General features: G+C 40.8%; 1 protein-coding gene across 2 annotated transcripts; it reads right to left on the bottom strand.

Moving 5' to 3' along the window:
* Window positions 1–71: 71 nt before the first annotated feature.
* Window positions 72–27,927, bottom strand: LOC119726456 (AP-5 complex subunit beta-1-like). 2 transcript variants are annotated; one of them, XM_038198159.1, is made up of 24 exons: window positions 27,765–27,927; window positions 26,348–26,442; window positions 24,327–24,450; window positions 23,401–23,535; window positions 22,184–22,261; window positions 21,687–21,745; window positions 20,673–20,727; window positions 18,801–18,857; window positions 18,537–18,701; window positions 17,047–17,121; window positions 16,779–16,922; window positions 15,566–15,719; window positions 14,638–14,791; window positions 12,831–12,920; window positions 11,226–11,361; window positions 9,688–9,823; window positions 9,313–9,419; window positions 8,012–8,136; window positions 6,050–6,167; window positions 4,951–5,038; window positions 4,489–4,603; window positions 2,992–3,144; window positions 2,225–2,334; window positions 72–1,283 (listed from the first exon to the last, which is right to left on the bottom strand). In XM_038198159.1, exons 1-24 carry the CDS (start codon window positions 27,894–27,896, stop codon window positions 1,114–1,116), a joined length of 2,775 nt encoding a protein of 924 aa, XP_038054087.1. In that variant the 5' UTR covers window positions 27,897–27,927; the 3' UTR covers window positions 72–1,113. The 2 variants fall into 2 exon arrangements, with proteins under 2 accessions (XP_038054087.1, XP_038054088.1); XM_038198160.1 differs by having other exon boundaries at window positions 2,225–2,331.

Below are 27,927 nucleotides of genomic sequence, written 5' to 3'. Positions count from 1 at the left end.
AGAGACTTTCCTGAAGACGGTCGGAGCATATTGACCAGAACGTCGAGTTTATACCTCTGGTTCTTTTCAGAACCATTCTCTTAGTTGAAAAATAATTTCCACATGGTGTTTCCACAAACCTTTCATTCATTAGTATCTCCACCAGGCAAAGCCTCAATTCTTACTTAAACTGATTTATAAGTTTCAAATATCAAAATATATATATTTATTCATAACCAATTGATAATGTCCTTAAACAATGAAATAATTTCTTTAAGACGTACTGATGACTCCACTAATTCCATGACAATGGGGTATGAAAACAGACAATTTTTTTTGCGGTCCATGGTCACTTGAGGGTGAATCCTGCATGTACATGTACACATGCATGTACACATGGGTGGGCCGTCACCGCGTTATGGGGAAGTTTTTTATTGTTAGGCAATTTATGACCGAGTTGTGGGGACTTCCTAAAGTCGCCATAGCGTCTTCGGTCCCCATACTACCATTGGACAACTTGTGTAGTACCCACAGTTACCAAACAAGTATGGGTGGGTAGGCCTACACCGCGTTATGGGGACGTTTTTTATTGTTAGGCAAATTAGGACCGAGTTATGGGGACTTTCTGCTGTCCCCACAGCATTTTCGGTCCCCACAAATACCTCGTGGCGACGAGTGTATGTCCCCACAACTACGGAACAAGAAGGCGTGTGTTAGCGGGATTTTTTTTTTTTCACCTGATGCAATCAGTTCTTAAAAAGTGCAGTCAAGCTGCAATGGTAGAGGGCGCTATATACCAACTGATTCAAATCCAGACTTCCGAACTTGGACACAGGGACCCAGAAATTCCAAGCATTCCCCCAATAAAGGCACATATTAGCTTGAATACAGCATCCATGAGGTATGCTCGTATATTCTTGGGTCCACAGCAACTTCCGAGATTTGTATTTTTCGGAGATTTGTATACCCTGGGTACCCATTTTTTCTTCAATTGGGTACCCGGTTCCTTACTACCCGTAAATGCATTCCCCGAGTTTTGACAGAGAATCACCATCATTAATTTCCAATTTCAGGGCGTGTAGATTAATCCTTGTTCCCAGGATTTGTTTGGCAAGCCACCTGAGCTGAAGTCAATTATCTGGCCCGACTCTCCTCCAACTCGTGCAAGAACGTGTTGACCAGTGGCAAGGTTTTCCAGTTGTCAGTTGCTATGGCGACCACTGTCATATCTTGTTTAGCAGTAATTTTCAGCAGCAGGTGCCACGATGGTGGAAGAAAGATTCCTATCCTTGAGGTGTCATCCTCTGTAAATGAAACCACCAAAAAAAAACACCCAAAAAACAAGCAATTTTTAAAATGTCATTTTCATTTTCTCCTTGAAGGCATCTCAAAAGTCTGTGGAATCCCTCATTTCTTTTCTACTTTTTTAGAGAGAAGATTATTATTAATTTCTTTGTGTGGAGGAGATTCATGTTTGAGAAACCGAATATTCAAATTCATAATGCACTTTTTTTGATAGAATTCGGGAAAAACCTGACCAACTTTGCAAAAAATGTTTTGGAAGAAAAACCATCTCTCAGGGTTTGTTTTTTTTCCAGATAGGCGAATCACTGAAGGCTTAATACCACACATGACTTTATATCTTTTTCATATTTATTTGAGAGTCGAAACATCACGACCTCTTGTTTCCTTTTGTATTTTTCATGTCAGTCCAGTCAGTAAGCAGTTTGCACCAGTTTTACTATATTTCTCATACATCTCATACTCAGAATGAGTTTGTTAGAGAACAGTTTACATTTCTGAGGTGAAGAAACCATGCATAAAGTAGACACAGATATTTGCTTCAAGTCTCAATAAAAAAAAAGGATAACATGATAAAATCTTGGTCTTTGCAACTATATGGGCTCCGTGTACAAGTACCCCCTCAACAGTAAGGAAGGGAGAGTTGGGGGAGACCACTGTACTGGGAGAGACATTCGAACGTATCACTGAAGACGCCTGACTCTCGTGCGAAGACGTTATGGCTGTGTGCGCATTCAACATAAAATAAGTTGTGCGTACTTTGTGGCATACACGCGCAAACCAGTACGCGCAAGCGGTGTTTCCCGTCCACGGGGCTCTCAAACGTGGTAAAAAAGCGCCCTCTGTTGTTCACGCACGGAGCCCATTCACGTACACCCATGTCATTCCAACTAGTTGAAATTAACTGCAGTTCCATGTAATACTCGAAACCTGATTTTCTTACCTTTGTCAACATGATCAATTCTGTACTCTTGTAGTTGGTTTTGTATTACTTCCAACATGGCCGTCTTGTTGAGCAGTAACGTACAGACCGATTCAGCACACGTTTTGCTGCTGAAATACGCAACAGAGAACAATGCAGTGTTAAGGCACCATACATACATTAGAATAATTGCCTTGCTTGGGCAAGACAATGATGATGTATGTCAAAATAGATGTCATTCCAAATCATGTTTTAACTTTCGTTATTCCATTGAGATTAAACAGTGAGCAGGTGATTTTCATTTAATGGTAATATAAAACATTTGCAAACGTCAGAAAATAAAACTACCAAATTATTATGATTCATACAAATTTGACATCAAGAAACATTCGCAGCGAAATTTTAAAATGTTTGTTTTTTTGGCCATACAAAAGCATAATTTGTATATAATTAACTACCTGTGATCCTTTTGGGTCGGGTCAGATTTGGGGAGTTCAGATAGATTTCGGTTTCGATTCGGTTTATATCTATAATGTTTCGGGTTGGTTTGGCCTGATCAACCCAACCCGATGCACAGCATTACTTCAGAAACCGTTAATCGTAACCCCCTTGTTAAAGGAAAGTGAACGTCACTTCTTTGGTATATAATGATTCTTAAATGATTGTGGGTATGAACAGTGCACACAAAAAATAGGGATGTAAATACTCTTAAAAGACTGGGGCCTGCCAACCCCCTTCTTTTGAAATCTTAAAACCCTTTTTTTTAACGACATGACAGCTTTAACTACCTGTGATCTTGCATATACTTCCACAAGTCGTCAAACAATCCTGGTCTGTTGGATGAACTGACAGGCAGAGGCAAGAAGAGATCTGAGAACTGAATGTGGACTGGAGAGAGACTACAAGTAGACGTCTGGCCATCGGCTGTCATAAACACTGTGCTGGATGCAGAGAAAGATCAATTACAGATTAAAAATAACAATTTTCTTTTTCTGAATACTTATGTACATTTGACAAAAATAGGATGCGTCTAGTTCAAAATGTCCGGAAATGACAGTCCTTTGGACCAAGTTGAATGCATGCCATGGAGTGCTTACCTGACAGGGACTTTTGATGGCACAGTTGTAGTGATTGAATCTGTCATAAGGTCAGTCAATTACACAGGTCTTCGTGGCTAGATACTAACAAGACCAAATGTTTTGATGCGGTTCTAATGGCTGAATCTTTAAGTGCTAACCTGACAGGGAGTTTTGATCTTTGTAAAGGTTCTAGTGGTTAAGTAATACTGTGGCATGTTGTGTTCACGACACAGGTTCTAGATGTCAGGTACCAACCTGACCAAGAGTTTTGATGGTACAGGTTCTAGTGCTTAGCCGACCAGATGAGTTTTAATGACACAGGTTCTAGTGGTTAGGTACTAACCTGACAGGGAGTTTTGATGGCAAAGATTCTAGTGGTTAGGTACTAACCTGACAGGGAGTTTTGATGGCAAAGATTCTAGTGGTTAGGTACTAACCTGGCAGGGAGTTTTGATGGCACAGGTTCTAGTGGTAAGGTATTAACTTTACAGGGACTTTTGATGGCATATGTTCTATTGGTTAAGTGCTAACCTGGCAGGGAGTTTTGATGGCACAGGTTCTAGTGGTTAGGTACTAACTTGACAGGGACTTTTGATGGCACAGGACACAGGTTCTAGTGGTTAGGTACTAACCTGACAGGGAGTTTTGATGGCAAAGATTCTAGTGGTTAAGTACTAACCGGGCAGGGAGTTTTGATGGCAAAGATTCTAGTGGTTAGGTACTAACCTGGCAGGGAGTTTTGATGGCACAGGTTCTAGTGGTAAGGTATTAACTTAACAGGGACTTTTGGTGGCATATGTTCTAGCGGTTAAGTACTAACCCGACAGGGAGTTTTGATGGCATATGTTCTAGTGGTTAAGTACTAACCTGGCAGGGAGTTTTGATGGCACAAGTTCTAGTGGTTAGGTACTAACTTGACAGGGACTTTTGATGGCACAGGTTCTAGTGATTAAGTACTAAACTACCCTGACAGGGAATTTTGATGGCACTGGTTCTAGTGGTTAAGTACTAACCTGACAGGGAGTTTTGATGGCACAGGTTCTAGTAATTAGGTACTTACCTGACAGGGAGTTTTGATGGCACAGGTTCTAGTGATTAAGTACTAAACTACCCTGACAGGGAATTTTGATGGCACTGGTTCTAGTGGTTAAGTACTAACCTGACAGGGAATTTTGATGGCACTGGTTCTAGTGGTTAAGTACTAACCTGACAGGGAGTTTTGATGGCACAGGTTCTAGAGGTTGGATCTGTAAGGATATGACTTGGCACGTATCTGATGGTTGTTGAGATTCATCCAGCGTGAGGCAAGACAGTGACACATCTGCAAAACAAAATCATGAAATAGGGGTTTAACACACAGCCATACTGTATTTGCCCTGAGTAGGAGTACCAGTGTGAGAACCTTGCTATGAGTACGAGTACGAGGGAATTTTTTCCATGAGCGCGAGTATGAGTACATTTCAAGGATTAGGACGCATGTAAAAAAGAAGTTGGCATTTGGTACGGTGCTCTGTGCAGGTACATGTACCTGTACACATATTCAACTGTTTCTTTACGTATTTATTTATGCTGGGAAAGCTATTTATTATTTATTATTTCTGATAGGAAGGGTTGGAACCCCAACACCACACTGAAAGGTCTTTTCTGTTAGACAAAACCATTTTTTACCTGGTATTTCCTTATAGCTCTTTGGGATGTCAACATGTAGAACCAGTGAGTAGAGTTTGTCTACAGATCGTGTGGAGCTTACCTCCGTCTGGAGAGACAAAATGTGCAAGTTTGAAATTTACTCCAACATACATGTACACGCTTTTTAGTTCCATCCAGAGTTGTTATCAGGCTATCACTTGTCATCACTAGTCATCACAAGCATCACAAGTCATCACTAGTCAATCACAAGTCAATCACAAGTCATCACAAGTCAATCACAAGTCATCGCAAGTCATCACAAGTCAATCACAAGTAGTCACAAGTCAATCAGAAGTCAATCACAAGTCAATCACAAGTCAATCACAAGTCATCACAAGTCAATCACAAGTCAATCACAAGTCATCACAAGTCAATCACAAGTCAATCACAAGTCACCGCAAGTCATCACGTCAATCCACTCCCAAGTCATCTCACAAGCTATTCAATTGAGCTGTGACAAAAGCAAGGGAATCAAGTTGGCAAAGTGGGTTTTTTTCGCTGCCCACCTTTCGGGTCGGGTTTGATTCCTGCCCTGGCCCACATGTGAATTGGGTCCTCAGTCCCTACCTGATTCTTTGGGGTTTCCCAGAATATTCATCTGGGGTTTTCCTCCCATGTGTAAAAACTGTAATTTCTTCTCATTGTCTTCTCTGTCTTCAGGCTTGCAAGCTACGGTGCCTAGAGAACTTGTGAGGAATCCTTGGTTTCATTACCACAAATAAATGATTATCATAATAATAATTTCTTTGTTATTGTTCATCACCTCTTACTTATGAATTAACTTGTAATTTGACTTGTGATAGAATTGTGATTTTCTTTTGATTGACTTGATAACAGCCCTGGCTCTATCTATCCTATTTTTCTACTAATTACTACCAGGAATGCACACTTAATTTCTTTTGAATGTACATGTAATTCATTTGTCCATCTATATGGGTCTGAAAACTGACTATGTTTGATTCAAAGTTTGATTTTAGAATTCGGAAATCAAAGACAACAGCAGTAACAGTGTGTTAAAAATTCAAGGGTGGTATTAGACAGTTTAGAATGAACAGGAGAGTGCTATACCAACACTCACAAAATGCAGGTAGTAGTCCATGTGAATGACAGGTGGTTTCTGATTGGACTGCAGATTCTGAAGGTACTGCTGACAATTAGAGCAAGCAAATGTCATGTATTCTGGTCTCCTCTGAATCCTGTAAGTAACAATAGAAGTAAAAAGGGGATTAAAGGTAGAGTAGATCATTTGTCATTTGTGCATTCGTTTGAAGCAACAAAAGTGCTCAAAATCTGAAGACGGGTGCTTAACAACTAACCTGATGAAGTCTTAGCTCTGTGTTAAAGCTGTATATTCCGAGAAAACAATATTCTAGGATCTCCATTTCAATTCAAAAGTTGCCGAGTTATATTTTGAATTGTGCCCGAAATCAGCATCAGGAACACGTTCTTATTCAACCGACTGCAGCTACGCGATGTCGCGCACTGACCCGACGAATAATAACAACCACGCGCACGCGTGTGTGTCGTGTCAACCCTTGATCTGATACACCGTACCCTCTGAAGACACGCACACAATAAGGAACAAAAGATTGTATACGTCTCCACAGGGCAATTTCTATAGACGAATACATCTCCACAAGGTTATAGATATATGGACTAATAAATCCTCCAAAACTTGGAATTTCCAAGGTATGTTGATCTGTCGCAGATGGAAGAGATTTAGAAAAGGGACATTAAGTCCGAATTTCAGCCAAGGAAATTAATTCTGGTTAAAAATTAATAAAAGCATTTTGAAACTACACTTTCAAACTCGAAAACTTTAATACACGAGAACAAAGAAATGTCTCCACAAGGATACAAATAACAGAATCCAAACGTGCACCCATTCACAGACTTGCCCAAGTACAAGCCAACTACAAACAGAATTTCCAAAAATGCGTCACTTGACTCATCTTTAGAAATGACCTTTCCTGCTTTCTGCTAAATGACAGCATGAAGGAATAATTACACAGGGATTTTAGTGCCATTACTAACTTTAAACCAAGTTAGCTTTTTAACAATAATTTGGTCAGTTACGTTTTGGATAGCGGCAAATGATCTACTCTACATGTACCTATAAATGAACTCAATTCAATTTCATGCATCTGTAAAGTATTAGGTTATTTTCTTTGCCAAGATAAATATTCTCCATGTCAGGGAGGCCAAAAGGATTAAGCAAAATACTAATTTGGCAGCATGACGTGGTTAGTGATGCACCAATCAAAATTCTCTCTGATGGCACAAATATTCTCAAAATTGGTGGAAAATGGTTAAGGTTGACACGACTACAGCTTGAAAATTAGTAAAGATACAGAAACATTTAACTCAGTGTTAAGCATTGCAACAGCGTTTGACTCTGATTTTCTACCCTGCACTAGCAACTTTTAATACTAACTAGGAAATTCAAATTTCTTGACAATGCCATGTCATTGATAACCAATTATTACTTGTATTACATTGTATTACTTTAAATATTCTCTGACGAATCCATAAAGCCATACCATGCTCAGACAGATGTTCAGTTGGTTTTAGGTTGTATAGGCAGCAGGACACTTTAGGGCGGATATAGGAACCAATGTGTTAAACATGCAGGAACTTCCAAATTTTGCCTCTCTTCACTCAGACATTTTGACGTTTTAACAGCGGGACAGCAGCTCAACAAATCATCTTGTCCCTCTGTTAGTCCCTTAGTTAGTAACAAACGTTGACATAGTCTATTGCTCCTACATATTTTGACAAATTTTAACCAAACGTCAAAGGTATCAGAAGCCCAGCCATAACATGTTACCATACTGGGGTCAAAGGTCATCATGGGGTCACTTTTTGTTACTCAAAAAAGACTACTCCCTTCAGGAATTACATGACACAATCACGGGACTCATGCATGAACACGAATTTGTTGGGCCCGCAGCTTCCAAGATATTTCCGATCGAGCTCGTTTCCCTAGCACAACCTTTGTCGGAGGCGAAATGAACCTAAAATACAATTTATATATTCATACCTCGTCAGACACAGAACCGGTTGCTGCAGTTTCTGCACCGGTGATGGAATGTCAAAGTTGGAGCTGCCAGTCACGAGTCTGGTCAAGCTGTGAGTAGTACCAGCTGATGATAGGATGCTGGAAATCTAAAAATAAAAGCAATTTGGAAAAGATGTGTTAACCTTGCCCCCTGCTAAAATCTGCCAAAATCTGACAACCCGATTTGTGTGATTGTGAAGGATTTAGGCCTGCAGAGATAGTCAGTCCAAAGTCAGTATGGCTCATCGGGCCAGCTTCATAGCCGTGTCCGAATCACTTGGATATGGCCGGAAATAACACGCGTACCTATGGAAGCCACTGGCCAGCGGCTACAGCATCTTCCCATAAACTGTGTGTTATTGCCGATTCGGATATGGCCCATCTCCGGTTTCCATGGCATGAAATGACTGAGAGTAGTTCTATTCCTTCTGGATGGGATGCAAGTCCATCACATGGTACTCCTGGTTAATGCCGGTACCCGTTTATACTCCATGGTGGAGAGAGGCAAGTGTTGTTAAAGTGGCTTGCCTACGGACACAACATATAGCCAGCAGCTGAATTCGAACCCCTGACCCTCTGATCATGGTTCACAAACCTTAAGGCCACACTGCCCCAAGGCCTTGTAGCCCAATACTACAAAGGACATGCCAAGGAGTACTGCGCAGTGTTGAGATATTGCTGGATTTATCCGATTCAAAAAGACACCTTACATGTACAAAAAATATTAACAAAGGTTGTACTCTTTGCGTACAGCAAAATGGCATCCTCACTTCAGACAGGGAATTGATGTACCTGCTTCAATGTCATAAGGCCTTTTCACACTTGAGCCTCTCAACCCAGGTTGAACTCAACCCTGGACAAACCCAGTGCTGCCCGGGTTGACTTTTTAACTACTTAAACCTGCCCTCAACCCCTCATCGTTTCACACTTGTTTCGTGCAAACCAAGATTGTGTCGCTCGGTTACTACTGTATTGAACCCTGGCGAGAGTTTCAATCCTGGTTGAAAATCTCAACCCTGGTATGGAGCAGTTCGACCCGGGGCGAAATCAATCTCAGGGGTGGCGCAGGGTTGAAAATGTTCAAGTGTGAATATCCGCACGTTTTCAACCCTGCGTCACCCCTAGTGTGAAGAGACCTATAGGGTGTTGATTAAACTCAGACTATTGTAATTACATGTAATGTATACGCAAAGATAAAATGCTTTCCAATATGTTTCCAATCAAGGCATAATTGATGTTACAAGGTCCTGGTAGTTAATTTTTTTTTGATTTAGCTCATTCACCTTTTGGCTTGAGATGTTGGTGAGCATTGCATAGTAGAACCGTGCTCTGTCTCTGATGTCTAGATCACCGTAACTAGTCAATAACTCGTAAAGTAACTGACCAAGCTCTGAAACGAAATTAAGCATATTTCAAAATCAACGAATACGACTGTCAATTGCTGAAGTAGATAATCCAGTTCTAGCGGAGTAGGCAATCAGGCAGTGAGCGTCTACCCGCGAAGTGGTCACAAGATGACGCAGCAACCTACTTCTCGGAGCGGGTGAGGCGAAGCCTCATTTCTTATACAACTAAACCTCTGTGGCACCTGCCACAGAACAAAATTCCTCACTTTCTGAATGAAGTGAATTTCTGTTAGCTATGATCCAAGTTCTCACCTTTAAAGATCTCGGTCGTATCATGATGCTGCATGATGCTATGACACACAGACAGGATGCAGTTGCCTAGCAACCAGCTACCATTGGATCCGATGGACGTGGAGGTGAGCAGCTGACGAAGGAACGCCACTATTGGCTGGAGGGGGAAAAAAGAAAACTGAGTTATGCAGCAGAATTAATTGAAAAAAAATCTTCTTCATCTTTTCTGATTCCTGTTTCCAAACTGAAGCTTTCTGATATTTACAGTGAAATATAGACACAGATTTTTCTTCATTTGGTTTTTGTTTAACCTTAATTCCCTAGGCAAATGTTGCTAGGATGTAACCTCAAATCCTGCAAAATCCTCCAACTGCCTCCACAGAAATAAAGTACAGCCTCAATCCTCTAAAATCCTTAGTTTTTTTCTTAAATGTGGTCCTTGGAGGGGTGACCACTGCCTCAATCCTGCAAAATCTTCCGGCAAGCACTGTCAATATGTTGAGGCAGAGCCAGTGACATCCTGGAGCAGTGCGGAGGATTTCAAGTATAATCTAGGCCTAAATTCATGCACAGCTGAGCATAAACAACACAATGTCCGGCCTAAGACCTTGACACAGTGCATCCTCCAAAATCAGCCACACATTTTTGCCATATAACCTCAATCCTGCAAAATCCTCCATTTTGCAAAGAGGATTTTGGAGGATTTGGGAAGGTTAGGGTTAATACAGCCAATATATTCCCAACAAATCATTCAATCAAATACTCGGTCCTTTCAGTTTCACTTAGAAAAATAATGCTGCCTTATACACAAGCACTCAACAGTCAAACACAGTCAATCAAATTCAATTGACCAATTACATTGCTAATCAAATGGTTAAGTTCATTCGATTTTTGTCGAAACGAAAGTATAGAGCTAGAGACGTTTGTCAAGACTTCATTTTCAGCTGGTAAACCATTTTCACGTTTGAATTCGTATTCAATTTTGAATTGAAAATGAAAATAAAAGGGAAAGCACCGATATTGAAAAAGAAACACTGGTGTAAATGGAAATAATAAATTTGCATGAATGTGCAGGCATGTTAATGAAAACGAACGAAATGCTGATGAAATTGACTGGGAAAAATTGTAAATGTATATTAGACCGCCTGCCATTTAAACAGTCACAGATAGACAGTCGAAATTTCCATCCACTTCCCCTGCAATACTTTTAACACAGGCTAGTCACCAGCAGTCAGATCATATGTCAAGCAAGTACTGTGACTAGTCAAAGTCAGTCAACAGACCATAAACAGACAAAGCAGGCAAGTTGTGGTCACAGCTGGCTTATCAATCTCCCACAGTCAAAGCAAAGCTGTATCAAGTTACATAAACACTTGACTACTTGACACAGAATGTATGTTTGCATAGGAGGGTTAATAAATAAAATAACAGGATTATTTCTTGCATTTTACCTCCAAATCCTGAATGGCTTTTAAACTAAGTTCTTCAGTACATTCTCTGCATTTTAAAATCATTGTATACACATGTCAAACATCTTTATTTTTTATTTTTTAACCAACCTTGGGAGAGATACTTTTCTCCTTGCAAACTTTCTCGAGCAGGAGAAGATGAAACTCCAAATCCTCCAAGACATCTGAAGGAGGTGTGGAGACAATGTTCTCCATCGACGACTGCAGCAGCTCCGTAGGAAAAGAACTGACAAAAATGTAAACAATTATATTACCATAGCAACTTCTTTACATGGCAATTAGGAAAAGTTCATCAGCAGAATAAAGAAAATATAGAAAACAAAACGACAAGTTTTTCCTTTTTTTTTTTTTTTTTTACAGTTATAGAGGATGCTGACTGCTGAATGATATGTTTGTGAAACATTTTAGAAGATAGGGTAGATTTATAAGGGAATAAATATGTGTATGGTCGGTTTTAAACAAGTACTTTTAAAACCGGCTAAGGGCCGGAGTTGGATAATGGCCCAAGCCAAAGGTGAGGATCATTATCAACGTCCAGGCCCCACTTCCACTCCAGTTTTAAACGTTGCTGTTTAATACCAGCCAAGCACATATTTATTCTCATTCATAAATACCTTTTCAGTCAAAAAGTCAAAACAAGTCAAAATTCAAAAATTTCCAACGATTTTGTTCAAAATTTTACTTCATGTTTTTTTTTAACACCCCTCTTTCCATGTCTATGGTATGTGCCTCGTGTGCGTAGTGCTAAATATCTCCTTATATGGAGATTGGCGAATGAGCCGCGCATACTGCACGATGTGGCGCAGAATGCAGTGGTACTTTATCAGCGGTTTAAAACCACCCAAGTGACGAGCTCTTGACCAATAGGAATTGGCAAACTGTCTTATGTATTTATGAATATAATACATTAGAGAATGACACATTCCCATTTTGTTGTGTAAAAATGTATAGGGAATTTTGTTGAATCCAGCACCTGCAAAAACGAAAAAAACAGTTGTCACATTCTTTTAATAGCTATTCTTCAGGAATTAAAAAACTTGTTGCGATGTTATAAGAAGTACACAGGTTTCCAAAATTTAACTGCTCAGCGTCATGACATACACGCAGCATTAAAGCCAAATAACTGAATGAAACTCTTTAATACATCATTTGTATACTACTCCATCAATGACTTACAGACAATATGAAACAAGCAGGTCTAGATGGGACTGACAAAAAATCAGCTCTCAAAAGAAACCATTTTATTATTCTATGCCAAAAACAAATTCATTTATTATTTGAATATGCCATTAAGCTGCTTATGACTAAACAATGACGCACATGTCTTCCACCGGTCAATAACCTCTTTCAACACGAGTATAAAAAAAACGAAACGTGTTTTCGGTTAAAAAGAAATATCTATACTTTCTATATTGCCTTCCGCCACTTTGGCCCGGGTTCGATTCCTGCCCTGGTCCAATATGTGGATTGGGTTTTCAGTCCCTACCTGATTCCGTGGGTTTCCCCCAGAATATTCTTCTGTGATTTTCCTCCCACCTCTAAAACTGTAATTTCTTCTCACTGTCCTCTCTCTAAAGGTTTCTTCAGGCTTGCGAGCTACAGTTCGTTGGATGCTTTCAAGGAATCTTTATTTCATTACCAGAAATAAATTAATAACAATAAGAATAATAAACATGAAACTCAATATTTTGTTACTCTTTTGTGTCGATTCTGTTGATGCATTCGATGAAGTTGATAGTGTGAGGCACAAACTTTGGTTGCTCTGTCACTATGGTTACAATCAACCTGGGAAGAAAAAAAAAACAGACAAATTACGCCATTTGTCTGACGACAAGACATATTACGCCATTTGTCTGACGACAAGACATACTATGCCATTTGTCTAATGACCATTAAGATAATGACCATTTAAATAATGGGGAGTGATTGCAAGTAATGCTTCAATACAACTGCACAGTTATACAACAAAAAAATGAACTGGAAATGTACTTCCTCAATCTCTAATGGACGTAACAAAATATTGGAAATAAATCTTACCAAAATTTGAATTACCTGATACGTATCTGTATCATGAACACTTAGTGAAGACAGGAAATGTATGTAGTTAATCAATTCACATTCACTGTATTACTAAGGGAATAAATGTGTGCTTCGGAGGTTTTTATCACTCTGTTTAAGACCACTTAGAGTCTGGGTGCTGATAATTACCCGAGCCGGAGGCGAGGGTAATTATCAGCACCCAGACTCTAAGTGGTCTTAAACAGAGTGATAAATACCGACGGAGCACATATTTATTCCCATTCATAAATACCTTTTCGGTAAGAAAAAATCATATAATTCGTTCAAAACATCCCGATTTTGTTCAACAAATTCACTTTATGCTTTTTGAAACATCCCTCTTGCAAAATAATGGAGTGTTCAGCTAGCGAGTAAGATGTAAACAACCCTTTTATGGAGATTGACGCGCGCGTATCATGTTCTGCGCGATGTCGCGCAGAACGCACCTGGCACGTTGCGTTTTGAATTTAGAACTTTAAAATTCTGACTCCCTGGTAGTGTTGCGCATGCCTACGTGAGGATTGTGAACGTTCAACCAATGAAACGATAATAGGCACTGGATTTTTAGGAGTCCACATTTTATTGTGACACTGGAAAAGTGTTTAAGACCAGCTAGCCATGTCTTTATCATCCGTTTAAGACCGGCCACGTGACGGGCTCTCGACCAATAGGAATGCGTAAACTGTCTTAGGTATTTATGAATGTTCTTTAATATGGTCCATGCTGTTGTTAATAATTTGTGAGAACATTATCACATTAATTTTATATCCAAAATGCTAAAAGAAAAAGAAATACAATGCACGCACCTACTTACCTCATTTTTTGTTAGCTTGGATACAAGAATCTTTTTACATCATTGTTTGGTCAGCAACTTCTGGGGAATTTCTTACTGGTTCTTTTTTATTCATAAACGGGAATTTGTGAGAAGTTCAGGCAAAGTGAGACGGAACTGGGCACTGGCCGAAGTGGAGAGAATGAAAAAAAAACTGAAATGGCTGATTTTGTTTTTGATTTTCAGATTTACTCATATTTGTATAATGTGATATGTCTACTGCACATGTTAAAATTATAGTAAACAATATTTGGAATAAAAGTGTTTTTAAGGATAAAACAATTGGCATCTTTCATTTTCATAAATACAAAATTCAAAACATTAGTGGCCTTTTTCTCAGTATTTTACTTTTATGACATGTCGATAAATGCAAACTTTTAACAGCCATAACTTCAATGTCCAATTGAAATGCTACAAACAGTATTGCAAGGACAATTTTACTCTCTTTCCTAATCCCAAACCCTCATTTCGACCTCTGCCCAGTTCTGTCTCATTTTGCCAAAACGCCTCATATTTGCGTCATTCCTTTTTGTGCTGATGTAAATGGACATCAAGCAAATGTACAATTGTCATTACTTTTTTCTTACGCACAATCGAGTGATTGTTACTTACTTGTAGATATCAGATCTGAGTACAGTCTCATAGTGTCGTCTGTAGTACAAGTAAAGAGCTCGATACAACGTGATTGCTGGGCGTCCCGTGATGCCATAATGAATGGACTTCTGTAGCGACACTAGGCAACCAATTAGAGTGGCCGAAGCAGAATCTGTTGGTATTTTAGATATTTCCTTTTTAGTGATATCTTTTGTTTTGTGTAACTGTTGTTTTCTTAATAGCATAATAATCTTTATATGTAAAGCATAAATGGAGTATAAATGGGAACCTGTGAAGACCAGAATGCGCTGATCTATAGCTGCTGCTATCATGGCCTGATGCACAGGGGTAATAATTTTGCAACGATTTCAGACCTTTGGTATAATGCGCTATATAAGCATCACACTTAGTATTATTATATTCCCAAGACAACCTTCTATTTTTAACAATTAACCCTAACCCCTGGGCCCTCTGGCTAGGATGCAACCTCAATCCTGCAAAATACTCCAACTGCCACCACGAAAAAGTTGGATTCAGCCTCAATCCTCTAAAATCATCCGTTATTTCTTAAATTTAGTCTGTGGAGGGTGACGACTGCCTCAATCCTCCAAAATCCTCTGCCAATTACTGCTACGGTTTAAGGCCGTGCGAATGGCATTTAGAAGCAGTGCGGATTAAATACGAGAAAAACTGCACGGCTGAACATAACCAATGCAGGATACCGGCCTACTGGCTTGACATAATGCATCCTCCACAAAAAAGCGATACATCTTTGCCATTCATCCTCAATCCTCTAAAATCACCCAAAACTGGCAGGAGGATTTTGGAGGATTGAGGAAGGGTAGGGTTGAACCAATTCAATTCAATTTTGTTTTACAACTTTAAACCTGTGTACGTCACACGACATCCTTACGAACGAGTAAGCATAATAGTGATAATCACCAACCTTGTACATGGCTGGGCGTAAAACACAGACTCAGTAGATTGAGCTTAATGAGAGTGGTGTCCAGTCCATCAAACACCCCTGGGTACAAGGATGCAGTCTTGGTATAGTCCAACCCAGTTGGTAAATGACTCTTGGTATCTTCCAAATCGGATGCCTAAAAGAGACATCACCGTCAATCAACCCAGAGAAAGAACAAAAGCAAGGCAAGTCTAGTAAAAGTCGTCCCAGACCACACAACATTCTATGCAATTGATTCAGACTGGAAGTTTTTTCATGCATCTGGTCTACACAATGGGCCGGATTTAGCCCATTCATTGGCATTAGGGTTAATCCTATACGATAGCACTGCCCGGCTCTCGTCACAAGTTGAAGTCAGGCAGTGAAATAAGCAGCCAGTCTAACTCACAAGTTACGGGGAGTCGGGGGGGGGGGGGGGGGGGAGTCAGTCAGTGACTCACTCAGTCAGTTACTCACTCAGTATCAGTCAGTAACTCACTCTGTCGGGGGGGGGGGGGAGTCAGTCAGTCAGTAACTCACTCTGTCAGCCTGTCAGTCAGTCAGTCAGTGACTCACTCAGTCAGTAACTCACTCAGCATCAGTCAGTAACTCACTCTGTCAGCCTGTGAGTCAGTCAGTCAGTGACTCACTCAGTCAGTAACTCACTCAGTGATCAGTCAGTAACTCACTCTGTCAGCCTGTCAGTCAGTCAGTCAGTGACTCACTCTGTCAGCCTGTCGGGGAGTCAGTCAGTGGCTCACTCAGTCAGTAACTCACTCAGTATCAGTCAGTAACTCACTCTGTCAGTCTGTCAGTCAGTAACTCACTCGGGGAGTCAGTCAGTCAGTGACTTACTCAGTCAGTAACTCACTCAGTATCAGTCAGTAACTCACTCTGTCGGGGGGGGGGGGGGAGTCAGTCAGTCAGTGACTCACTCAGTCAGTAACTCACTCAGTATCAGTCAGTAACTCACTCTGTCAGTCAATCAGTCAGTCATCAGTGACTCACTCAGTCAGTAACTCACTCAGCATCAGTCAGTAACTCACTCTGTCAGCCAGGGAGTCAGTCAGTCAGTGACTCACTCAGTCAGTAACTCACTCGGCATCAGTCAGTAACTCACTCAGTCACTCAATCAGTCATTGATTAAGTCAATTAGACCCTTCAGTACAAAGTCATCTTAGTTACTTGAGTTCAATTTTCTCCTGAATATTATTACCTTGTTTTCAGGGAAGTTGAGCAGCCACTGATAGCAGAGTAGTCTATGTCCTGGTGTCAGGCAAGGGTGACTGGAGCAGGAGACTAGTCTGTCTAAGAGTAATTCCTCTTCGGCGTCAGTCATGAGCTGTCTGCCAAACTTATGCTGATATAATACAAAGAAAGACAACTCTGGGGTAATTACATACTATTTCTTCCAGTTGGGCCCCCCCTCCCCAATTTACAAAGTGTTGACACACAGCCTGTTTGTGATTTTTCCGTTTATATACCTTGAGTATCAGCAATGCATGGAATAACGTCACATCATGTGTAGCTTCAACACGTGTCACAAACGGCCTCAGAATCTGTAAATAAAAATAACAAATCGGTAAACAAAATGATTATTACATTATCTCAATTCTTAAATAAACAAGAACCTTTCCAAGATTATTTTTTGACTTGTTTTATATTTTTCTTTCTTCTGTTTTTTTCTGTTCTAAATTGGACTGGCCTGTGATCAAATGTGCCATCCGCTAAAAATCCAGCGCGGCAATTCCAACTCAGCTCAAACACATCCAGATCTGACCTTTTTCAGTACGACATAAACAATCCATTGTTCTATCCAAAATCAAAGAGTGTACTAGGGGTGTGCATTTACGGGTAGTATGGGAACCGGATACTCGATTAAAAATAACACGGGTACCTGGGTACCCGTTAAAGAACCAAACCCAAAAATTCAAATCGCAGAAGTTGCTGTTCAGATTGTGCGTAAAGGTCTGCATGATAATACTACCACATCGGTGCGTCAATGCAGTAAGGCCCCTTTACACAGGGCTGCGACCTTTGTACCACCTATGAGCGACCAAAAAATGGCCAGGATGCTCAATGGTCGCCTAAACCCAGAAAATGCTGTTTCTATGTAACTGCTCCAGCGATCTTTGTGTGCCTCCCTTGAACCACCAAAACTGCAATTTTCGGGCATTTCCATGTTGAGCTACGAGCGACCTGTGCGTCCACTGAGCCACTTGCCTGCCTCCCCTGTGCTTCCCCTGTGCAACCTACAGCAACCAACGCGATTATAGGCAACATAGGCGACCCCCCGAGCAATGATTGGGCAACCATTGAGCCTCCTGTGCCATCATCGGCGACCAACGGCAATTAACGGCAATCACTGGTCGACCATTCGGCCATGCTTCTGCCTCCTAGGCGACCCTAGAGGCACAAGGGAGGCAGAAGCATCGCCCAGATTGATGGTAAAATTTGCAACAGAACGGATCTATTACGTGGCGACCATTGGCAGACCATTGTGCATCCATTCTGCATCCATGGCAATGCCTGTGCCTCCCTTCTGCCTTATTTGAGCCACCTTTGAGCAACCAACCTCCTCGGCAACCTTTGTGCGACTGTTTTGAACATGTTCAAAAATTTACGGCGACCATGGCGTCCATGGCGATGTCTGAACATCCTGTGTACCACCTTTGAACGACCTAGGCAACCATTCGGCCTCCTTTGAGCCTCCAACGGTGACCTGGCCAGTTTTTATAGTCGCACAAGGGAAGCCCAAAGGTCGCACCCCTGTGTATAGGGGGTCTAAGGGTTTGGAGGGCGCTGTTCAGAATAACAATAGCCAGACAGAATAATTTCAAAGGGTCTTTAGTACCATACAATCTTTAATAATCCAAGTAAGCTTTTTGTTAATGATTCAGTAGGTTACTTTTTCGGATAAATGCAAATGACCCTATGGGCCTTTAAATACAACTTCGAAATTATGCTGACTTACATGAGGCGCAATGTGGGGGGCTGTTACCATGCAGTCAATGAGTTTGAGGAGCGTCGTCACTGCACAGGGCATCGTCATGAGATAAAGATGATCCAGCAGGAAGGACAGACATCTCAGCAGTTCTTTACTATCGACATCCTCTGAGAAACATCTTACGGATGAATCCTGTATGATAAAAACATGTTTTCATATGTAACAATATGTTAAAATACCACTCATCTGCTGGTTTCTTTTTAGTCAGAAACTAATGGAAGTCAGACATACCTTTGGTGATCCGAGTTGAAACATTTTGTTGCTGAAATCTTCCGGGAGCGTAAGAGGCTGGGACACGTGAAAAAAAAATCAAGAGTTTTAATTTAAGCTTTAACAAATATTAAGGTTTACAAATTCCTCTGTTCAAAATTAACTGATCAGCTAATATACAAATCTGGCCAACAATTCCAAGTAGTTATAAATGGAAATCTGATGCAAACACATTCACTGTGTTCAAGTTTAAAGTTTCCACTTTCTATTTTGTTATTTTTGGGTTATCCTTTTTTTATTTATCCTGTATTAAAAATAATAATTCTATGGTCCGTATATATAGCGCTTTATACCAAAGGTCTCAAAGCACCAGAGTTGTAATGAGTCACTATTTTTTGTGACTCGAGTCGAGTCGAGTCATTTTAAAGAAGTGACTCGAGTCAAGTCGAGTCATTTTAAAGAAGTGACTCGAGTCATTTTAAAGAAGTGACTCGAGTCGAGTCGAGTCATTAGGTCAAAAGGTCGAGTCGAGTCGAGTCAAATATTTAGCTCGAGTCAATTCGAGTCACGAATATTTGAACACTGTAAACCAACATTTATAAAAGGAGGCCATAAGTTTAACCAGCGTTCGAATCCAAGAGCTTTATAAGAAATCGCCCAAAGCCAATGATGAAACAGCGAATTAGAAAATGTGTTTAAAAATCTGGTTCCTGGATAGTATTTTGTGCGTTCTAGAACCATGAGGTGGGAGTCTGTGACACGTTGTATATTTACACATGACTGCTATTCGCAAAGTGAAGTGAGCATAAATTTTGCACTGTAAGTCATTGCAAATACTTTTCGCGAAGTTGTGCTTTTATTTTTGGGACTCGAGTCTTATTAGCCTTTGCTCATGTCGAGTCGAGTCTTCTGATGAGGGACTCGAGTCGAGTCGAGTCAATTGCTCGCAGTGACTCGAGTCGAGTCGAGTCATTTACCCTTAGGGACTCGAGTCGAGTCAAGTCACCAAAAAATGTGACTCAAGTCGGACTTGAGTCGAGTCATTGACTCGAGTCATTACAACTCTGCAAAGCACCTCAAAATTATTACCCATGTTCATCAGGCCATGCGACAATTTTTCTGCAGAAGCACAAGATCAGCGCAATACGGTCTCTACCTTTACAGGTATCCAGTTAAACTTCTGGGCTGGGTGTAGTGACGCAATTGTAGTAAAATGTCTTGCCAAAGAACACAACCACCATGTTTGAAACGTTCCCCGTCATGGTTTGAACCTACGTAACCATTGGACCAGGGTGCTCCACACAAGATAAGATGTAAATGATCCTATGGTGTTAATCATAAGTGTGCTTAAAGCTACAGTCCATCATTTGTAATTTGTGCATTTTGTTCGTTTGAAGCAACAAAAGAGTTCAAAATCTAATGAAGGATACTGAACAACTTACTTGATGAAGTTTCAGCTCAGCTTCAGCTTCATATTCCGAGAAAAACAGCATTCTAGGATCTCAATTTCAAATCCAAAGTTACTGAATCATGTTTTGAATTGTTTTGAATTGCAGCTATACGCGACGTAGCGCACTGATCCGACGAATTATAACAACCGCGCGCGCGTGTGCGTCGTTCCAATACTTGTGCGCGCTGCGCTGAATAACAAAACGAACTACTTATTTAAATTTTCCTACGGTGCTTCTTAAGAATCACCGTTGGAAATGCCTTCTTTCGTTGATTACTTCAAAATGACAGCTTCCCAGAAAGAATAATTTCACAGGGATTTTAGTTCCCTTACTATCTTTCAACCAAGTTTGTTTTTAAACAATAATTACGCCAGTTACTTTTCGGATGGCTGCAAATGATGGACTATAGCTTTAAGTAGAATCCGACGTAAAGTTTCGATACCTTAAGCGGTTCTGTCCTACTGCACAGCAGATCGGTCACTTCACTGCTATCAATACTGTAGTGAAACAACATATGAGGCAAAATTACAATTTGACTACAACTTGGGAGATGTTTCCAGATACAACACAAGAAGTGATTACAGTGGAACGTCGCTATAACGAACATCGTGGGATCCACAGAAATTGTTCGGTATAGCTATTTTCACAAATTAGTGGCGCCCTCTTGTGATCATTGTAATTGTGAAGTTGCATTTACAAACCACGCGTGGAGTCGCCAAACTTTTCCATTAATATTTTCAATTCCATAGCAGAACTTCACCAAGCACGCCCTGGTAGTTACCGACAGACGACTTCGAACACGTGCTACTACTGAATCATGTTATCACACAGTTTTTATTAATAGTCATTTGTCGCTCTTCTGTTGACATTTCCAACAACAATGTTCGGTACGTTTTGTTCACAAAAATTGGGAGCCAAGGCTGAAGTTTGGTATAGCCGAATGTTCGGTATAGTGGTGTTCCGTATAGAGATGTTCCACTGCACCTCCAAAAGAAAAAGGTGATTCTAAGATGAACCAAAGATCACTATAAAGGTTTACAATGACATTTTGCGTTAAGAAGATGTTATTTCATTATTAGGTTTTGCCCTTTGCCAACGTACTTTCTTGAGATACTGTTTACTCAGTACTCTCCGAGAGCATGCAAGGAGCAATTCACTTCAAGCTTACTCCGTTGGGACTCGAAATGACCGCAACATCACATTCATAAATACCTTAGACAGTTTACCCATTCCCATTGGTCAAGAGCCTGTCATGTGGCCAGTCTTAAACGGATAAAGACACGGCTGGCTGGTCTTCAACATGAAATTTGGACTTCTATGAAATCCAGTGCCTTTTACCATTCTTTTGGTTGAACGTTCACAATCCTCACGTATGCATGCGCACTACTACCAGAATGTCTGATGAGAGTGAGAATATTATTTTTCAAATCTTTTTGGAATATCTAACCAAACCCACCTTTCACCACTTCTCAGTAATACGTAAATGGAATTCTTCAGAACCTGCACAAACAACGCCTGAAAAAAAAAAATCACTGATTTTTTTTTTAATGAACCAAAATGACATCTGAAAGAATTTGTTAGCTTTTGACAGAATGTTACAAAACTTTAAGACCTTAAAGTTGACAAAAACAAAATGGTTTAACCAGTTCGCCCCAGATGACGTGTGTACCCGCAAAGGTTTTGCAGTATTTGGAATGGATGACGGATAAACACGCAGGGAGCGAGGCTTGAAGTATCCGTCAGTGACCCGCTCGCAGAGACCGAGACCAGAAATGTGAGTTTGCTGCCCGAGGGTGATGGCTTCAACCCGCCTGGCTTGAGGTGTAGAGAAAAGTAATCCAGCGCCTCGTTTCATTCTTGTCAAAATAATCCCGGCGTGAACTGGTTAAAACCTTTTTTCAAATACGTATCATTGTGTGGTTGAAACCAATCTGACACGTGGATGGTCCTTACCATATAATTCTGACAGACATGGGTGCATTCTAGCTGACTCATGGCGTAAAAATGCTCCAATTTCCTCATCAAAATACCCTGAAAATGGACACAAATTACTGAGAGTTCAAGCATTCAAATGGATTAATCACGTCAGTATAACAGCACGCATCCCATTGGAATTTCTTTGGAATTTTAGGAATTTCTTGAAAGTTTCCTTTCTAGTTCTGTAAAGGTTGGGGGTGGTGGTGAGGTTTGTGCCGCATGATCAGAAGGTCAGGGGTCCAATCTTGTTGTAAGTTGTGGCCTCGGGGAAAGCCAATTCACCTGAACTTGCCTCTCTCCACCCAGGAGTATAAAAAAAATTATAAATGGGTACCAGCATTAGCTGAGGAAAAACCTCCAATGCACTAGTCTTGATCCACGACTGGATTTGAGTACTTGTTCCCCTAATGCAGTTGGTCCCTCCCTGTTGTACGTTGTGTCCTTGGGCAAGCCACTTCACCTGAACTTGCCTCTCTCCACCCAGGAGTATCAATGGCTACCAGAATTAGCTGAGGAATAACCTCCAATGGACTAGTCTTGATCCAAGACTGGATTTGTCTTTTTGTTCCCCTAATGCAGCCGGTCCCTTCCTGTTGTATGTTGTGTCCTTGGGCAAGCCACTTCACCTGAACTTGCCTCTCTCCACCCAGGAGTATCGATGGCTACCAGAATTAGCTGAGGAATAACCTTAAATGGACTAGTCTTGATCCAAGAATGGATTTGAATTTTTGTTCCCCTAATGCAGCCGGACCCTTCCTGTTGTATGTTGTGTCCTTGGGCAAGCTACTTCACCTGAACTTTCCTCTCTCCACCCAGGAGTATTTATAAATAAGTACTAGCATTAGCTGAGGAATAATCTCCAATAAACTAGTCTTGATCCAAGACTGGATTTATTTTTGTTCCCCTAACGCAGTTGGTCTCTAACGAGTGCGGTCAAGCCACCATGGCAGTAGAGGGTGCCATCAAAAACATGAACAGAAACCAGTCTTGGGAATTTTGGAACCCGGACTCAAGAAATCAAATCATACCTCACGCCTGCACAGGGGATGGGTGGTATTATTATGGGAACAAAAGAGAAAATTCAGTCTCGTATGGAGACTACCAATGGACCAGCATCCCATCACGATGGAATAGAAATATTCCGAGTTGTTTCTTGACCCGGTAATCTTTGATACTGGCTACTTCTTACTCACTGGATGCATCGTTTCTATTTCATTCAGACACTGGCAGGCCGTCCCACGAACGGTCCGATCCACTGCGCTGTTGACCTTTGACACTGTGTCCAGAAGAAGTTCCACAAAGTCTGTAAAGAGCTTCGGCTGGGCTTCCTACGGTAAGAATGCGGACAAGTACACACTAATAAATATAACCAACTAACAGAGTTGTAATCATGTTATCACAAGTCATCATAAGTTATCATAAGACATAATAAGTCATCACAAGTCATTGTAAGTCATCACAAGTCATCGTAAGTCATATTAAGTTGTCATCGTAAGTCATATTAAGTTATCATAAGTCATCATAAGTCATCGTAAGTCATCAAAAGTCATCATGAGTCATCAGAAGTCGTCACAAGTCATCATAAGTCACCATAAGTCATCATAAGTAATCATAGTCATCATAATAATTTTTGAGTAAAACTGTAAGCAGCAAGTAGTTTTGAGCTACCGCCATGAGCGCAGTCAAGCGGATACCGGCGCTCTATAAGACTCTGCTATTGTAAGTCACCGGAAGTAATCACAAGTCATCGTAAGTTATCATAAGTCATCGAGAGTCATCACAAGTCATCGCAAGTCATCACGAGTCATCACAAGTCATTGCAAGTCATCACTAGTCATCATAAAGTCATCATAAATCATCACAAGTCATTGCAAGACATCAGAAGTCAATCACCGCGAGTCAATGCACAAGTCATCCAGTCTCAAGTCAGGTCACAAGCTATTCAAATGAAATGCAACTCTAACGGAGGTATCATGTTCTTTGGTTCTTTCCCAGTAACCTATGACCTGACCTGTGAACAACTTCCAATCGACTTGCATTAGTCCACATCGCGAGTGTGATTAATACCTTTGAACATTTAAGTAAAAGAACAAAAGCAATTTTGTAAATTCAAACCCACCAGCTGCCCTGATTCCAAAAGTATCGTCGTCATGGTGACAAGTAACTGGCTCTTGTAGAACGCGGCCGTTTCACTGGTTGTCTGGTCGTACATACTCATCAAGGAGCCGACCGTCTGCTCGATACTAAACACAAAACTCGTCGGCTCAGTGCTATTAGGTCATTAATGGCTATTTTTGTTGCATGTTATTAAGCTATCAAAATACTTGCTTCTCACAAAAAATCGTTCATTTTATCTTTTTAATTATACTAGAAATTAACTAATGAAGAAAGGGCCTTATTTTCATTTCACATTTGTATTCTTTTTATAAGGTCGCTAACTGGCAACATTATGGTAAACAGCATATATGACTAACGAGTTATCAACAAAAGGCCACTAACGGATAACAACCTTTTGTTGCACACAACACCTTAGACCCTTAGACCCCGTTCCCACTTGATCCACCAATTGGGGGATCTGATCCACCTTTTGCCAAATTGCCGGATCAGATCCCCCAATTGGTGGATCAGATCCGGCAATTGTGTGTAGTGGGAACGCTAACCGTTATAAGGTGGATCAGGATCAGATCCACCTTTTCTGATCCACCTCTGGACCAGGATACAGATCCCCCAATTGGTGGATCAGATCCGGCAATTGCCGGATCACGATCAGATGGGAACGCAAAAGGTGGATCTGATCCGGCAATTTGACCTGTTAACATCCGCCCGGTGCACGAGTGGCGCGAAAATGTTGCGGTCTCATGAACGAAGAAACACGTTTTCAGGCGTGTAGCTCATGTGAACATTTCCAGCGTATACAACATGCACAATAAACAACCGCTGAACTACGGGCTAGCACCGCGCATGCAAAAGCGCACGTGGTATCCTAAAACTACACTATAGGCCTTATTTTTGTTGCGTGTTCGTCCATTACTAAACCTTTTTCATTCCTGAAATTTTACTTATTTTTCCATCCATAAATGACTCAGTCCGCACTCATCAAAAGACTTCACTTTGGCACAGAATCATGGAAAAGCTTACGAGTTTGCGATGAGAATAGTGCCGATAACGCGGTACGTACGGAGGTGACAAATCTGAAGTATTGATTATAGAAAATTGGAAAATGATGTCGTAGTACATCATGTGACCGTTTCTAACCAATGAGAAGCTTCAGAACCAGGGAATCCCTTATCGATGCATTGGTTTCTGCCGTGATGTCATACAATGAGCGGCTCTGTTGGATTTCACCTGTTAATTTATGCACGCACGGATCCTCTACGGATCCGTGATTTATGTTGGTGAATTCGCGTAATTTTTTTGTCTGTGAATTCTGATAGTGCTGTTTGAAAACTGACCCATCCTGGCCTAGCATGCAACCATGCAACAATGGCACTCCCACAGAGCGCGCGTAATTCCGAACTCAGTGACCTTTCGGACCCAACATTTCCGTACGAAAAGGTGGATCAAGCATAAGTGGGAACGCGACTTGCGGTTTCGTTGCGGTAAGATAACGATCACACCAAAATGCCGGATCTTGATCCACCTTTTTCCAATTCAAGTGGGAACGCGGTGTTACTCTCTGAGGGTAGTTTACTGCAAGTCAGTTGGTTATGCCAATGCCCTCCAGCTGAAGTTTATTGGCAGATAAACTATCTTGACAGTGAAGGCTCCAATTGGCAGGAGTTGGAGGCCCTGGAGGGTGCCTGATACTGACCAGCTGGGGGCACTCACTTTGTTATCAGAGGACTCTCATTGTTCTCTGTGGCATGTATTGGAGTGCCTGTCCAGTTACCCTTGAAATGACATGGCAGATATTGGAGGGCCATGCAAAAAACATAGGAGATTTTCTTGAGGCACATATTGGCATGCGTTGGAGGGTCTAGTAGGGTAAGGGTTAAGGTTTGGACTACAATAACCACATTTGTTGCTTGTAGTTCTGAAGATAAAATAAATTTCCATTTTTCAGCTGTGTCCACTTTTCCACGGAATTGCCCAAGTGCAAATAAAATTGGGGTTAAATCCCTCATTAGATAAGTTACTGACCTATCCGGTGTGGACATTAAGCACGATGACTTTTCTTGTAAGGTGGAGAGTAGAACAATCCTGATAGAGTCACCAAGTTTATCGGAGTACATTGCCTGTATGTTGCAAAAAGATACACGAAGTCGATTATAACATATATTCAATTTAACATATTAACCTTTCATTATAACATACTAAATGAAAGGTCTGCTGAAACACCATGTGCGAATAATTTCTCCACTAAGAGAATGGTTCTGAAAAGAACCAGAGGTATAAACTCAATGTTCTGGTCAATATGCTCTGACCGTCTTCAGGAGAGTGAAGACGGTCTGTATTTCGTGAAATTTCCAGATTCGTTTGCACACGTTTGCATATCAAAATTTCAACATGAAATTTCACGAAAATTAGACATCTGAAAAAGGCAGCACTCTCTGATTAGCTATAAAGAGGGCGAGTACGCTTCTAAAGCAAAAATAAACTACAAACTAAGCCTAAATGTGAAAATCAAAATTTGGCAAAGTTCGGCACGGTTTTGTACATGGTGGAAGTGTGGCCTTTATTTACGGAGGTAGTCCAGTAAATTGGCCACATTTATGGGGCTACTGACATCCCTACTAATACTGTACTGTTGTATAGTAGTACTATACAACAGTACAGGAGTACTACACTACACGATCGCTTACCGTACCCCTAGAAAAATGGGTCTTGATGAGACCCATTGACTACGGGCATGGAGCTATAAACACACTACGGGTAACGATCGCCGAGGCAGTATATGGTTGTGTTCCCTGACGTGGCGCACTTGAACGTTTACGCAACTTTCCTCGTGTAGTGTTGCCAAACCACAAACCTCAAATTCATCAAACGGTGGCGTCCGGAAATTGGGCACAAATTGGCGGAGTGTTCCCTAACGTGGCGAACTTGAATAAATTTCGGCAAATTCCAAATTGACATTTAAGAATTTCCATTTCCTGTAAGTGTAAAGTAGATTCTGATAATTATTATTATCTCTACTTACATACCCAACCAAAAGTTTGTCATAATTTTTTTTCTCTTAATTTTCGGGGCATTTTCAAGGCAAGGGTTCACTTTGCACTTCAAAATAAAATCGGAAAATCACACCAAAATGAATTTTTCTTCTAACTTTGTAACGGGTAGATAAACTCGCGATTTATGAACGGGAGTGTTAAGAATTTGATGAAATTTCCCTTTCTGTGAAATTTCAGTTAAAACTTTTGCTCTAGCTAGGCGCTACAGGCGAAAAATCAAAGTGTGCCACGTTGGGGGCCGCGCCACGAAGTCTTACTAATACTATTACTATTACTAATACTAGGCTTAGTTAGGCAGGGTACATCATAGTCATCAACAATAATTTTAATTTATAAAGAAATATAATGGAATTTGGGTTGGGACTATAGATCGGCAGATAAGGACCCACTTGCAATATATCCATAACAAACTCGCCATCCTCGATTTGCCTTGTAGTGAAAAACGCCGCGGGATTTTTGCGGAATTCGAAGATTTCGGAAAGCCATCGGTCCGCCGATTGTAAAACACTGGGCGCTGCCATCTTGCGGTAGTGAAAAGTTCATGTCACAAAC

Source organism: Patiria miniata, unplaced genomic scaffold (assembly GCF_015706575.1).
Source record: "Patiria miniata isolate m_02_andy unplaced genomic scaffold, ASM1570657v1 HiC_scaffold_2, whole genome shotgun sequence".
Taxonomy (NCBI): Eukaryota; Metazoa; Echinodermata; class Asteroidea; order Valvatida; family Asterinidae; genus Patiria; species Patiria miniata.
The sequence above is the reverse complement of the archived record's forward strand: the minus strand, read 5'-3'. Positions and strand labels throughout refer to the sequence as shown.